At 41.1% G+C, this 15,501-nt stretch overlaps 1 protein-coding gene across 1 annotated transcript in view; it reads left to right on the top strand.

Moving 5' to 3' along the window:
* The window catches only part of pcdh15b (protocadherin-related 15b), a 163,460-nt gene extending 156,341 nt beyond the window's left edge, over positions 1-7,119 (top strand). Inside the window, exons 34-38 of the mRNA XM_060891532.1 lie at positions 1,456-1,477; positions 1,856-1,894; positions 2,613-2,686; positions 3,896-4,025; positions 6,028-7,119. Coding sequence (XP_060747515.1) covers positions 1,456-1,477; positions 1,856-1,894; positions 2,613-2,686; positions 3,896-4,025; positions 6,028-6,600 — 838 coding nt within the window. The 3' untranslated portion in view covers positions 6,601-7,119. The remainder of the gene's footprint in view (positions 1-1,455; positions 1,478-1,855; positions 1,895-2,612; positions 2,687-3,895; positions 4,026-6,027) is intronic.
* The last annotated feature ends 8,382 nt before the right edge of the window (positions 7,120-15,501 follow it).

The following is a 15,501-nucleotide window of genomic DNA, read 5'->3' as shown; positions in this document are numbered from 1 at the left end:
TGTGACTAAAAAATACAATGGGAAAGAAACATGGCAATCTGAAGATGATCTTGTGGTTGCTTTGACTGTTGTTTTAATTGCGATAGAATTATTCCGCTTTTATTTATGAGTGTTAATTCTACCCACCCATGACATACGGTCCACCTTCCGTGCATTATATCATGCTGCACCCTTGAGAATTTATAACCTCCTGAGCCAGGATCTCATTTTTATTCCATTTTAAAGTTCGCAGAAACTCCACAGCCCAGCATGAAGACAATCAAATCAAACTAGCAATGACTACAGTGTGAAGCTGAATGTATGGTGGTGTGCTTAGTCATCTAGAGTGGAGCTTACACCACAAAATGGAAATTTGCCCAAGGGCTTTTATTTCTGATGTCCTGCTACTGTGTGTTGTGTGAAATGTGACTCGACCAGTATTGTGGGGTATTGTATTGTTGGTAATTGAGTATTATATAATCCATGTTCTGAAATTATGAGCTTAAATAAATGTCCATGTTTTACCTGAACTGTGGTTTCCAAAATTTGACCCAAAGCAATGACAATGATTTTGGAGAGATTCCTCAAAACAGAACGATACTTACCTTTCAGGGGCAATACTATTAGGTATTATCTAGGGGCAATACTATGAGGATGGCAGGGGCAATACAATGAGGAGCAATACTATGAGGATACTATGAGGTATTTTGCCTAGAGGTGGTTTGCCCAAAGTGAAGCTCAGCCATTGCTGACCTTTGTGATTTCCCCAAATGCAGGAAATGCTCATGAATATTGTGTTAAATATTGTCGATTTTAGTCGTAAATGTTGATTTTAATGTGTTATTATTCTTCAGAGAGCAACAGCTTAATTTGTACACCTGATCAGCTTCTCATACAGAATTTGAACTTGCCACGCATTGCTACACATGTATACATACTGTAGCGTACATGTACGCAGTGTGTCCTTGCCGAGGTGCAGTGTTTTATATTGCACTTTCATATGAGCTGTCAAAGAGATAGCCGTCCCAGCTATCATATACACCGTTGTCCTTCAACAACGGATAGCTAGCAATGTGTTTGGACCAGACTTAGCTTTGAATGTCCTTGTTAAAGATATTCATAGCTGTGATTAGACGCCATCTAACAAAGTTGGATGAAGTATTCTTCCCAGCTTCACATGCTCTCAGATTTCACACTAGAATTTTCTTTTCTTTTTTTTTTTTTTTTGTTATTGTTCCTCCCATCCTTACAACATCCTCCTTTTCTACGTTTTTCGTTTTCTCCTCTTCGGATGTGTAAGAACAAGATAAACAGAGAAATTCCTGAAAAGCGTAGGGCATTAAATCAAATATTCATTAATAACGCATACAGAAAGATTGTTTCCTAGCTGTTGCAAGTTGACTCATGAATTTAAATCTGTTTAAAACCGAAGACTACTTCTGATCATCTGACTGATATACTCTTATCTCCCCATAGGAGAGGGTACGGACATCAAGAGGTATGTACTTTTTATTTTCCACTTAAATTACATTGAAAGTACGTTCAATCGTCGGTTTTATTGACCGTTGGTTTTATCAGTGGATGTGGCATGATGAAAAGATTTTGGAGGTAGATATTTACTACTCCAGCATCAATCTTGTTGATCTTTAAAATATGTCAGCTTGACTTAGATTTTGTTCAGAAACTTCTGAACAAATTTTACAAACCAAATTCCGCATCAGTATGCCTTAGTATATAATACAGTCATCTCATTTAATACTACCTTTGACTGCTCTTTTTTCAGAGCTAGTCATTTTCTCCACGATTCTAACCTGTAATATTTCTCTGTTCCTCTTTCCTTTATTTCTGCTGTGATTTCCTCCTGACTCTTCTGTAGCAACAACAGTTGCTTCGGCCCTCTCTCTTGAGACCGGAGGTATACTGTATTCCTCTTATCCTCTTACTTTTACACTCCACTGGCTATCTGTCCACTCATGAACTTTTACACTTGTCCCTTGTAAGACTGCATGTTCCTGCAGTTATCTAATCTAATCAACCGATCATGCGGCAGCAATACATACAATTGAGCAGATGTAGGTCAAGAGATTCAGGTAATGTTCACACTAAACACAGATGGATTGTAAAAAGACAACCAGCCAACTATTTATCAAATTTTTACCTGTTCATTTCAGTGTTTCCTCAGATTCCTGTTCTTGGAAAACATGACTATTTCTATGTATGTTCTGAGGTTTGGTGCCAATCTTGCTGAACAATTGACAATGTTGTCAATCCTGAGATGCTTTTCTGATCACTGCAGATGTAAAGAGTGAATTACCATTTTCTAATCTGACCATTTTACTGTACTCTGACCTTTCATCAAGATGTTTCCACACACAGAAGCACCATTTTTTGTTACCTCAAGATCCTTTTGTGTGTGCAACTTCCAGGATTTTCTGAAATAATCATTTGGCACATGGCATGAAAGCAAATTCTCATGAACAATAATTTGAGCTCTATTTGACCAGTATCTGCATGATTCTATAGCGCTGCTGATATATGATTGGCTCCTTAAAGGGAACACCGAAGTGAAAGTCATTAAAATTTTTCTTCCTCCTTGTATACATGCTGACTAATGACTTTTCTTCTGGTCACAGGAACTATCTATGGAATCAGGCATTGACCCAGGGCAGGACTATTATACGCAGGATTACTATAATTACGACCACGGGTGAGTGTGTGTTCATTGTCCTTTTACACTCAAGCATGTCTATACACATGCTCGTTTTCATGCCTTTCAACATTCCATGCTCCACACACCCATCAACTCAACAGTGGAGCTCAAACTCAAGTGCTCCTGGACAACTACTTGGAATACATGAGCTGTAGTATTGATAAGCCAGCTTGGGTTTACCCAGGAATTAAAAATCCTGTCACTTTATCTCACAACGGACTGCCGCTGGCATCTCTTTTTACTACAATAGTGAAGCTAATTATTCACCGAGCCGTGTACAATGAGACTCGTCCATATGGTGTCTCGCTGAAGAAGAGAAAAAAGAGACAAAGATCAAATCAAGTACTAGGAATTAAAAAATTTGAGCAGCTTTCACCCCCTAGAGGGAATGAAAGCAGATGAGAAATCTCACTTTTTTTTTTAATGAATGCCCTTTATAATTTGATTGTACATTGAAGCATAATGCCATTTTATTTTGGTATTCATGTGGACCTATACAATGGATGAATATATTCATAGTGTCCTTCAAATTCTGAGATTTCTCTCTAAAAAGTGAATGCACGCTGCCCCTACAGGCTAGTGTAGGTATCTGTACACATAGTAGACCCTGTGTGTTCCTTCAGTGCTGTGAAAGTCTCTTTATTAATCTTAGTTGAATTTGATTTTATTCAGCCAAGAGAGCTTATAAACACTTACTTAATCATAGCCTGTTGAGCTCTTGCTCAGTAAGTAAGCGTTCGAGCATTGTGGTGTCATGCGTGTTGACAATGAGAGAAGAAGAAATATAAATATCTACAAATACAAAGGTCTTATTCCAAACAGAACCTCATGACTAATCGTCATAACCGATTACTGTTTGTTGACATGGCTCTCACACAGCCTTTAGCTGTTTACTTGTTATTGTGCCTTGTCGACAGATTAGCAATGCAAATGTTACAGGCTAGAGTGTCTAGAGGTATTGCAGAATCAAAAGTATTGTAATTATTTTTCCGGTGCATCCCTACAGGTATCTTTGTCACTTTGTGATTGTGTTTGTGTATGCGTGCCTTGGCATGGCTCAAAAGTCCCTACAAAGGAAGAAATATGTGACAGTTTGAACCCTGTGAGGACAATGAGCTAGTCACAGAAAGCAAAATTGTTCCTTCTGGTTACTGGCAGTTGTTTAGCTGGATATATAGTTATGCCAATGTACTATATGTCTTTCAGATATGACTTGCCTCAGTATGGCAGTCGCAGGAAGCTGATATCTCCAGCAGGAACATACGATGAGTACGGCGAGGTGATTGTCGAGGATGATGGCAGCTATTATTACAGTCCTCATGAATCAGAAGGAGAGGTAGCACAAAGTTTTTTTTATTCATTACATGCTAATATTGTAAGCTACTGTACATTGTATAATGTCAAATGTCAAATGTATGAATTTATCTAGACAAACATTTGCATTCAAAATAATAGATATTTGGACCGTAACAGGTTTCCAGGCAGGCTAAAAGGATGAGTCTGCATCAGACTCTACACAGACTTCCTACACTTCCTTTGAGCGATCAGGTTCCCAGACTAGAGCAGACCCAGTCTAATCCCACAAAGGATACGATGCCTTTTTGTAGCTCAAATCCTGCGACCAACCTCAAAGCAGTGATGAAATTCAGCAAACCGCTTGCTTCAGGCAAGACCTCTGGGCCACCAGTGCCTTTCCACCCCCCATGGAAGAAGGCTCGAATATTCCCAATGATGGAAAAGACACAAAGTTTAGAGCCGACCAACCCGACTCAAGGCTCTGGTAGCTCGGAGAGCGGTGTGATCATCGATGGTGTTTTCTTCCAGGCGAAAGAAGGAAAATCCACAGGGCAAAACACATTCTCCAAGCAGCTTTACAGTCATAACAAATGTAATAGTGACACAAGCAGAAGCACAGATAGCTCAAGTGATGGTAAGGCACTGGTTTCCCAAGATTGCGGTGAGCCGGAAAGGGAGCCATATGGTAGCAACATTCAGCAATCTGCACGCAAGGTAGAGCATGTAAATGTAGGGTCTTTTCTGCACGGCCGTTTCGACAGATGTGGCCTATCATCTGTATCGATATTCCAAAATCCTTATTCAGACCAACAGAACGTAGCATATATGACTGGCTTTGACTCAGACAAAGAGCAAGAAATTTCTGATTTGTCAAGTGGTGAGAGCAGTTCAGAAATGGAGCAAGATGCAGAAGACTCAGAGACAGAAATTGATACTGAAAGCGAGACAGTGACAGACACAGGAAGAGAGTCAGACAGTGATGTAGAGTCAAGGGATGAGAAAGAGAATGAGGCAGAGACTGAGGAGTTGTCAGAGTCATGCCACAAACTCACTGGCACCCAGGAGTTCGTAAGGTCTGTTTTGCAGACCATGAATGAAACACGGTCTTCTAAACCTCAAATTTCATCCAGTATCGCAGACATCAGTTCTACAGTAGGCTTCAACTTTGCACACAGCATGTATAGAATAGCCGAAGAGGCTATGCATAAAGTTAAAGCCAAGAATGAAGGGAATAAAAAGCAGTCAAAGAGGGAAGATGACTCAAAGACCAAGAACAAAGATCCTATTCCTGTAAAGGGTCAAGAAAAGGACTCATCGAAGGGCAGTAAAAGCCACAGCTCATCAGCAGGCAGCAGTTACATACAAGGCAACACAGACAAAGTTAATCTCCCACCTATAGTGGAGGATGAAGAAGAGGAAATGAGATCTGCAGGGTCACACAGGAGTGGTCTGGACAACAAATTTCAGACTTCCGCAAGTGGAGCTGGAAGTCCAAAAGACGACAAAGAGGATTCAGACAGAGATGATACTGTTACTGCTGACTAAACTGGCTTGATGCCTTCTCAGTAAGACTCAAAGTATAATTTTTTTTGGCTTGGGTGGCTTGTTATTGCATCCTTAGTGAGATGATGTGCATTTTCCCAGATCCTACGCTCTACATTTCTCTTTCCTAACTGCATCTTCTCTTTTCAGCAATCCTCTTTGTTTACATCTTGCTTTTTCCTGTCCCTTATAAAGGTTTTGTTCCTTGAGCAGGAATGCAAGATGCAATCAAGCAAACTTGCTCTTTAAATAAATGTATTTATTCATATTCTATGAAGGACTGTTTGTCACCAATCTCAACACACTAACCTGCTGAACAAAAGCTTCTGATTTTCTAGTGTCAAGGCTTTCCAAAAAAATTAAAACTCACTTGCGATTGGCTGTGAAATGTTTTCAATTTCTTGGGGTGGCAGTGTGCATTTTGAATTTGTTTAACCATTGAGATTACACAGAAGTTTGTCAACTATTCATGTTCCATGCATGTGCTCTTCCTTTGACAGTTTGGTAGAAAGAAGAGAATCAAGTTGGTCGTGGATCGTGAGTATGAGACCAGTTCAACTGGAGATGAAAGTGCTCCAGAGTCCAACAGAAACCGACTGTCCGGCGTTAACAGCCATAGTAACATCAACGGCAGCATCTACTTGGCTCAAAATGGTTCCATCATCCGAACACGCCGAGCCACCCACACGACCAATATCAAATTTAGCTCTCCTGTCCGGCTTGGAAAGCACTTCAAAAAACTGGACAAATTGGCTGTGACTCAGGAGGAGAGAGTTCCCCTGAACAGCCCTGGTGCCTTGGGTGCCGCTGCAGGCGAACAGAACATTATCCCCAGGCCCTCCAGTGGGTCCTTGGCCTCCGGCTCTATAGGACCGGAAAGCATAGCTTGCAAATATAATGTGGCAACAGCCAGATCTGAAATAACACAAAGTGTGGACGAGCAAGAGTCCACTGTAGACAATGCAGAGGTGAGGGAGGTGTTAGGGTCGCACAGTGACCGCACACAGTCCGACGAGGAAGAACTATGGATGGGGCCTTGGAATAACCTGCACATACCAATGACAAAACTGTGACATGTCTTGTAATATAATCCCTTACATGTTCATTTGTATTGTATTAATAAAAGAAAAAAATACTGAATTTGCAGCTTTACAATGAAATTGCACTTTGATTCTGTGTTTTTTGCTTTCTGAAACATGGCCAGTGAGCTTGCATCATGACTATCCAAGTCCTGAACAACCAACACACTGGTGATTCTGGATTTCTCTTTGTTCATTTGAAAGAATCTTTCAGTTACCAGTACACTGTTGAATCTCTTTGGATTTTTTTATTACATTTCTATGGGTTCTATGAGTTCGATGCAGGGTTGTCTCAAGCGGCGTACAGGAGCCCAGGGTGAATTTTTTGTTGCGTGACCCAGTCTGAGGGAATTGTGCGTACAAATAAACATATACACCAGTATACAGATTACAGCATAGCAAATGACGTACTGCACCCTTCAAAAGCCGGCCGCCGAGTCGGATCTTTGGCTCAGATTTAAATGGAGGGCAGGAGGCAAGCGTCTGGCTCTGTAATGTGGGATTAAATTCTAAGTGACATTTGGACATCTGATATTGATTTGCGAATAGGTTTGTTTGGAAAAATTGTAATTGCAGCCCATTTTTCTTAAATTTGGAAGGTTTGGAAAAACACAAATATGAGCGTGCGAGTGATTTATTGTGTATACAGCTAGGCTGAGCGACACTACACAGGTCAAGACTGAGGGATTACATTTAAATGACAGAATATAAATAAAATGTACTTCACATTTAACAGTGCAGTCTAATAAACTGACGATTACTGACATCACTGTTGGTTTTTTTTTCTATCCATCCCTTGATGTCTGATTAATAACACAATTTTCTCTTACGTGCTTTGACTGATCTGGGTTTATTCATTTGCTGCTTTCTGCCACAACCACAATATTTTGACTGCCTCCATCAGAGTGTGTGCCTCATCATTTTATTTATTGCTGGGAAAGGACGAGATGGTCCAGCGGTTAAAGCGCTGAGTTCCTGATCAGAAGGTTGGGGTTCGAGCCTACAAGCTGCTGAAACATCAACGTTGGGTCCTTGAGCAAGGTCCTTAACCTCACCTGCTCCAGGGGCACTGTACTATAGCTTGACCCTGTGCTCTGACCCCATAACCTGGGATATGCAAAAACCCATTTTCAGTGGTGGCTCAACTGGTTAAGTTGTTGATCAGAGGATCGGGGTTCAAAGCCCAGCACAGCCAAGCTGCCACTGCTGGGCCCTTTCCCTGCTCCAGGGGTGCTGTATCATAGCTGCCCCTGCACTCTGACCCCAGCCTCCTCAGTTGGGGTATGTGAAGAAAAGAATTCCACTGTGCTGTAATGTATATGTGGCGATAATAAAGGCTTCTATGCCCCGTTCTATGCCCCCGAAAGGTGGCACTCCACATACCCTGAGTAACATTAGTGCTTGATATTCAAAGATGAAAAATAGTCGTTCTTATGCAATTCTTTAAAACCCATTTCAAGCATGATGTACAGTCAGCATGGGTCTCTGGGCAACTGCTCACCCTTTGAGGCAGCCCTGGGTAGAAGTCTATATTTCTGTTTTGATTTTTTTTTTCAACTGGGTTTTTTTCAGCAATGCATGTGAATGAGTTAAAGGTGCAGTTTGTCATTGTAAAGTGCTTTTCTACTCAAAAAAAAAAAGATATATAAGAGAGGATCAGTGACTCTGATTATTGCCATGCAATGGATCTCACTAGTTTCTTACTTTTGGGCTTTTCCAAACCCCCTTCATCCGAGCCTGCACAGTGCTGCCGAGGCCCCCGTGAGCCGTGTGTAATTTCAACAAAAGGGTTCAAAAGGGTTTGAGGTCATTTGAAATAAAGTGGACTGTTTATTTTTATTGCAATCCATTACAGCCAGCAGAAGGCTCTCATACTTACTGTTCCTTTAAAAGTATTTAATTGGATCTGAAAATACTTTTAATCAATAAGAATTATGCTCAGTTCCTTTTCTTGTTCACTACGACTCAAACGACAACAAAGCGTTTTCTTTTCCAAAGGTCAGAGAGAACAGCCACATGAATAAACTTTCCTGGTCAATATTCTGTGAGCTTCTTTTTTCTTTCTTTTTTCTGGCATTCATTCAACAGAAAGAGAGGCTCCATGATCACTTAAAGAGCTCTCTAAATATTTAGACAGGTAGAAAGAGACTGAAATTAAAGCAGGATTTTTAATACAAAGTTACGATCGAATAATAAACCGTAATAAATTAGACAATTATTGCGATGTGAAATTTTCAAATAATAATTTGAACCCGTTATGAGTGACAGACATCAGACCACAATATTACTGTAAATACACTATGTTTTGAAACCACATAATTGAGTTATTGTTCTTTAGATGAGAAAGGTCTATTTTTTTTCTTAAATGGTTGTGATTATGTAAATTATTTTTAGCTCAAAAAAACAAAGGGGTTTGGAGTTCTGTCCAGAATGATGTTTATATATGAATGCATAATATTCCTGAATAGTAATCAATAATCTGCATAAAGTTAGAGTTTTGTTGTTGTTGTTTGTTTGATTGATTGATTGTGATAAATGCTAGAAGGTATGATAATATTTCCTTTATTTGGGTGTAACGCCTATTTTGGCCACAAGGTGGGGCCTCTGTCTTACGGATCAGTCTTTAGCGAATTCTGCCTATTGAAGTAATCGAAACATTTCCTTGAGAAAAAAAAAACTAAAGCTGTTATTAGAGTGTTTAAGAAAAAACGAGATATTTGTTATTTAGTAAGAAATCAAGGGGTTAGTTCTGCTGGTGCGTGCGTTTTGCTCGGTCCGCACGTGACTTACGTGACACGCTCACGGTGCACAAGTAAGGAATCGACTCCTGAATCAAACCTCTGAGCAAACGACTCTGAGTTAATTACACCTTAAGAGGTCACATGATCACCATAATAACATTTAATATTATACGTTTGATCTTCAGCTCACGTTACCGGTGAAATGTTTCACACCAAACACGTCCAAAGTAAACAATTAAGTCCATAATTACAAGGTGCCGATTCACCGATTACAGGCGTTTGAGCATCACGTGTAAAATTCTATAATTAACAGTCAGATCAGAAAGAAAGCTATTCAAAGTGTCTCATCAATGTTCATCACATCCTGGAGCTTTTATATAGTGTCACACACACACACACACACTCTCACTCTCTCACACACACACACACACACATACACACACGCAGTCTCACAAACACACACTCACACACACAGTCTCACAAACACACACACAAGCACTCACACAGTCTCACAAACACACACACTCACACATACACACAGTCTCACAAACACACACTCACACACACACATGCTGGCAGACATCCATATACACGCAGAGCAGATGTTTTGGCTTCAGGTGAATAATAGGTTTGTGGTTTTGTCTTAAACTCATTTAAACCCACTGGTTTATAGAAAAGCTGTTCGAAGTCAACTTAAGCAATAGATTTTGCTCAGCTCAGCGCCGTCTAAATTTGACTTGAAAATGAAAAAAGAAAACAGCTTGAGGCTTTTCAATCATAATCTGCATGTATAGCAGGTTCACGTCACATCACAGAATCATCTCCGTCTTATGATTCAGAGCCACAAAGATTTCTGGGCATCTGAAATATAAATTCTTAGCTATCAAATATTTGGGGGAATCTAAAGCCATAGATATTATATACAGACTTTTCCAAGCTCTATGTAATTTATTTTTCTCGAAGCAACACCAGAGTATACACACACACACACGCACACACGCGCACACACACACACACACACACACACACACACAGTAAATAAATGTTGATGGCTTCTCACCCAAGCATTTTATTACTGCTGAAAGGTTGAGCATATAGAAAACTACAAGCCTGGCAGCATGGCTCTGGTAATGAGGGGTTGCATGAGACAGACCGGGGCTCCAAATCTCATGTTCTAAAGACAGGCCCACAATGTCACAATAATACAAAAATTTCCGGTGTGTGACGTAGTTTGTTGTCAAGCTTTCTTTACATGCATGTGATAAACAGTAGCTTTGCTTTTGCTGTACAGCTGTAGTGTATTTCTTTCATAAAGGTTTCTCTATTTACACCATCATTCATCACATTTCGTCATTTTCTTCAAAGGTCCTGGAAGAGGAAATAAAAAAACATGGCTCACTGCCAGAAATATATTTTCATGGCTGCTGCATGTGTTTTGCAAATTTCTATCCACTCGGACTGTGTATTAAATCAAACGGCTAGTCCTCACTGCATGAAAACATTTTGGCGTTTGCCCTGACAGCATTAACACACAGGGCAGCATCAGCGGGGCCTCTCGTTGAAGCAAAACGTGATGCGGAACATCGTGCTCACTGGACTGAGGCTACACACAGCATTCTGGGTTTTTAATGGGACTTTGATTGTCGGCTCTCGTTAGATGTTATTCGCTGGAAAACCACAGCGCCTCCGTCTCACCTTTTTTTCTGAATTAGTTTTAAAGCATGTTTATTAGGAGTTTACTCTAGACGCTCGATCCTTGGTTTATAACCCAAAATAGTGAAATTATACCTTTGTACACGCCACAGCATTTTAAACACCTTGAAGTCATCTTTTGAGTCTATAAACCTCTGGGTTTCTAAATGAAGCAATTTACTCCTACCAAATATAATAATTGAATCATGAAGCTTTTGAGAGGCATGGGGTTTTGGGTAGTGTGTGTGCCAACATAGTGTGGCAAACCTTAACTACACAACACCAGCTAAATACCAGTTAAATTGGTCATTCTGTGGGAACCATGGGCAGATTTACTGGACAGTTCTGTAGCACTGCTCCTTTTATTTTCCTTATGGTAAAGCTAATGAGCCTGGCGCCGTAGGGCTTTTACATTGACATTGGCTAAATGGTGGCATTATCGCTCCTGCTGTGGTCTGAACTCCACTTTTGAGAACCTTTTGCTCAAAATTTTGTCCTAGAGCTGGAAAGTCATTGAATATTGCATTATTTGTTCAATTTATAGCTCTGAAATCAGCCACTGAAATATGATGTTATAGATATTAGAAGGTGAAATTAAAATCAAGGTCATTGTGCAAATTGCTGTAAAGTTGACAATCTGCCGTGTGCTCATCCCACGACTCTAGTTCCCAATCTGTTCATACTGAACATCCCTTAGGGTTGTTAAAGTGTATAGTTGTATAGTTACACCATCATGGTTTTCCTCTCATGGAGTGTTTCTTATTACAGATCTGGATTTCTGTAAATCTCAACTAACAATGGAATTGATTCAAATTGCAGTTCAATGAAAACAAATGATCTGAGATGGTCTTGATAGCGACCTGACTCGAGAGCAGGAAGCAAAACGGCTCCTTTAGTTCTTGAAGAAGACCTCATGCTGTGGAAGAAATGGTAAGTTCCTGACAAGTGTAGTGTCCCATCCATCACTGCACTGATGGCCAAAACAATCATGCCCTGTCCTGGCTATCATCAGCCTTACTTTGATCTCTTTGTCATGCTAATAAAGCCACCTTATAGCCCCAAAAGACCAAAGCAACTCTAGTACATATTAAACCAAAAATTCTTTTGATCTTTAGGATCTTAGTTGGTGGACAATAAGTGTAGAATACAGTTATAAAGTTCAATACGGTGAACAAATCAAGAAACGAACCCAGGGTCAGCGCAGGGCAATCTGTTGTTTTGTGATGTTTTGTGTAATTAAGCTTAGCAACACCACATCAGTTAGACCATCCAGAAACGGATCCTGCTAATAGAACTAATAATAAATGATCAAATAAAAGAAAATGCAAAAAATAAAAGATTACCGCACACCACACGCTCTGCCGCTCTGTCAGAGGCGTATGATTTTGGTTCAAGTGCACCGATATTATGAGAACCCCTTTGATTTGTGACCTCTCCCGGGTTAATTATAAAGAAGGAGTGCATTAGCTGTAATAGTGCTGTTTTTCTTCTCTTTTCTTCTTCTCCGTGTACAGCCTCCTCCTTTTCTGTTTTCTTTGCCCGTATTATCTGCCGAAACGTTGCTGCTTTTTCTGTCACCGTTGAGAGTGTGAGGTGTTTGATGAGACTCTGAAGCTCACTGGGGTTAACAGGTGGCTTTGTGGTGTCAGAGATGGGTGTTTAAGTGTTATTACCTTCCAATTTTCCTCTTACTTTTACCTTCTGATGGTCAGTCTTCACTGACAAGAGGCATGTTAACCACCTAAAGTACAATGTAAGAGTAAAGCACAGTTATGATATTTAAATTACAGTTGCATATAATCAGATATTATTAAATAATTAGAACTTAATGTACTATGCAAATACCACAGAACAGAACAGACTCTGTTGTGAATTTATTCTCTTTATTTTTCCTCTTTTGTGTCATTTGCCTTGACGTGATTTATTCAGTATCTGCAATGTAAATAATAATTACAAGCGCGAGAGAAAAGTATCAGTCTGGACCTGTAGACAAGTCCTGGGAGTTTGACATATTAGATCATAAAATTAGGAGAAGGAAATCTTTCGCGTTCCAATGAGTAGGTGTGGCTTGTGTTTTCATTCCTCCATGACTTCTATCATTGGATACATCACAAAACATCCACAAGAAGGAGTACAAATAGCGATCCCCATGGTAGCGCAAACAACGTCTGTTATTCATGTGTTCCACTTGGAATTTGTACTGAAGCCATAGCTTCAAAAGTCTTCTAATGGATCTCTAATTATATGCTTTGTCATTTATTTTGTCAACGAAAGCTCATTTCTTTGCCATCAGTCCTGACCGAAAGATACAGTCACAATGGCGTCATCCTCCCGGTCTCAGACAACTCCTATTTGTTTAGAGAGACCTTCTTTCCATCACGAGCTCTTAACAGATGTGCACTATGTGACTGGTGGAGGAAGCGATAGGATGTTTGCGTTGCTGTCTCCTACCGTAAGCACAGCTGTGTTTGGTGTGCTATTCCTTCATGCTGCATTAAGTGTCCACCCACATATGTGGCACATACACCAGGAGCCATGACTTGGCAATAGATAGACAGAACAATGGTTTGCATAAACTAACGCCCCGTACCCGGCACGCTGTCATTTTCAGCAATAATTGGCTGGTTGGCATTTTTTATGGGCTCTGAAATGCAGACAGAATACCAGGCATTTTAAACATAGTTTTGGGAGCTCGCTTTGGGTCTGTGGTTTGAGGCACCAAAAACACATGTAAATTGAGGTTTTGCACCACTGCTGAGCCGACAGTGTCCATCCTCCATGGGCAGAGATACGAGACACATAATAACTGCACTCTGGTTTGCGTACCTAACAATATCAGCCTGTGTGTTTTAACATACTGTTTTTTTTTGTGTGTGCACTTCAAAAAGAAAACAGTAATTAACAAACAGTAATATAAAGACTTTATATTGTGACATCTACATTTCAGCACAGTGAATTTCTTTGTTCACATATCACAATTTTGGAGGTTGGGGTCAGATCACAGAGTCAGCCATGATATAGCACAGGGGCTAGAACCCTGATCCTCCAATTAAAAACCCAGGGCCTTGAGCCACCACTGTTGGCAATGTTGTCCATGGTCATTACATTGAGGAAATGTAGGTAGAAGATCATTCTATCAGTAAGAAGGAGGATTGGCACTGTGATGTATCAAAACTTTTTAAGCTCAAATCCCAGGACTACCAAGCTAACACCACTGGGCCCTTAACCCTCAACTGCTCAGCTGTATATAATGAGATAAAAATGTAAGTCACTACAGATAAGGCCATCTGCCAAATGCCAGAAATGTAAATGTAGTCATGTCCTGTAATGTCCACACTGTGATGGACTGGAACATCAATGAGGCTTTTTCACACCTCAGGCTCAGTTTACTTTGAATAAGCCCATGACCTCTCCCATGACCGCCACCATGACCGCCACCATGATGTCCACCAGGACCGCCACAATGACATCCACAATGACAGCCACCATGACCACCACCATGATGTCCACCATGACCACCACCATGATGTCCACCATGACCACCACCATGATATCCACCATGACCGCCACCATGACCACCACCATGATGTCCACCATGACCGCCACCATGACCACCACCATGATGTCCACCATGACAGCCACCATGACCACCACCATGATGTCCACCATGACCACCACCATGATGTCCACCATGACCACCACCATGATGTCCACCATGACCGCCACCATGACCACCACCATGATGTCCACCATGACCGGCAACATGATGTCCACCATGACCGCCACCGTGACCGCCACCATGACTGCCACCATGATGTCCACCATGATGTCCACCGTGACCGCCACCATGACAGCCACCATGATGTCCACCATGACCGCCAGCATGATGTCCACCATGACCACCACCATGACCGCCACCATGATGTCCACCAGGACCGCCACCATGACCTCCACCATGATGTCCACCATGATGTCCACCATGACCGCCACCATGATGTCCACCATGATGTCCACCATGAGCGCCACCATGATGTCCACCGTGACCACTACCATGACCTGCACCATGATGTCCACCGTGACCGCCACCATGACCTCCACCGTGATGTCCACCATGACTGCCACCATGGCCACCACCATGACCTCCAGCATGATGTCCACCATGACCGCCACCATTACCGCCACCGTGATGTCCACCGTGACCGCCACCATGACCTCCACCATGATGTCCACCATGACCGCCATTATGACATCCATTATTAACCCCGATCAAGATAAAATTCTTACAGCTAAATGAATGAATAAATGAACTGATCACAGCTTACATATACTTTTAAAATACTGCTACTTTACAAATAATATATACAAACTATTGGGTTACGACTGTAAGCCCACATCTCTAACAAGGATGTGGATCACTATATTCTCATGAGCTGAGAATTCTCACGTCTGGGTTGATAAATGT

Source organism: Tachysurus vachellii, chromosome 2, assembly GCF_030014155.1.
Source record: "Tachysurus vachellii isolate PV-2020 chromosome 2, HZAU_Pvac_v1, whole genome shotgun sequence".
Taxonomy (NCBI): domain Eukaryota; kingdom Metazoa; phylum Chordata; class Actinopteri; order Siluriformes; family Bagridae; genus Tachysurus; species Tachysurus vachellii.
The sequence above is the reverse complement of the archived record's forward strand: the minus strand, read 5'-3'. Positions and strand labels throughout refer to the sequence as shown.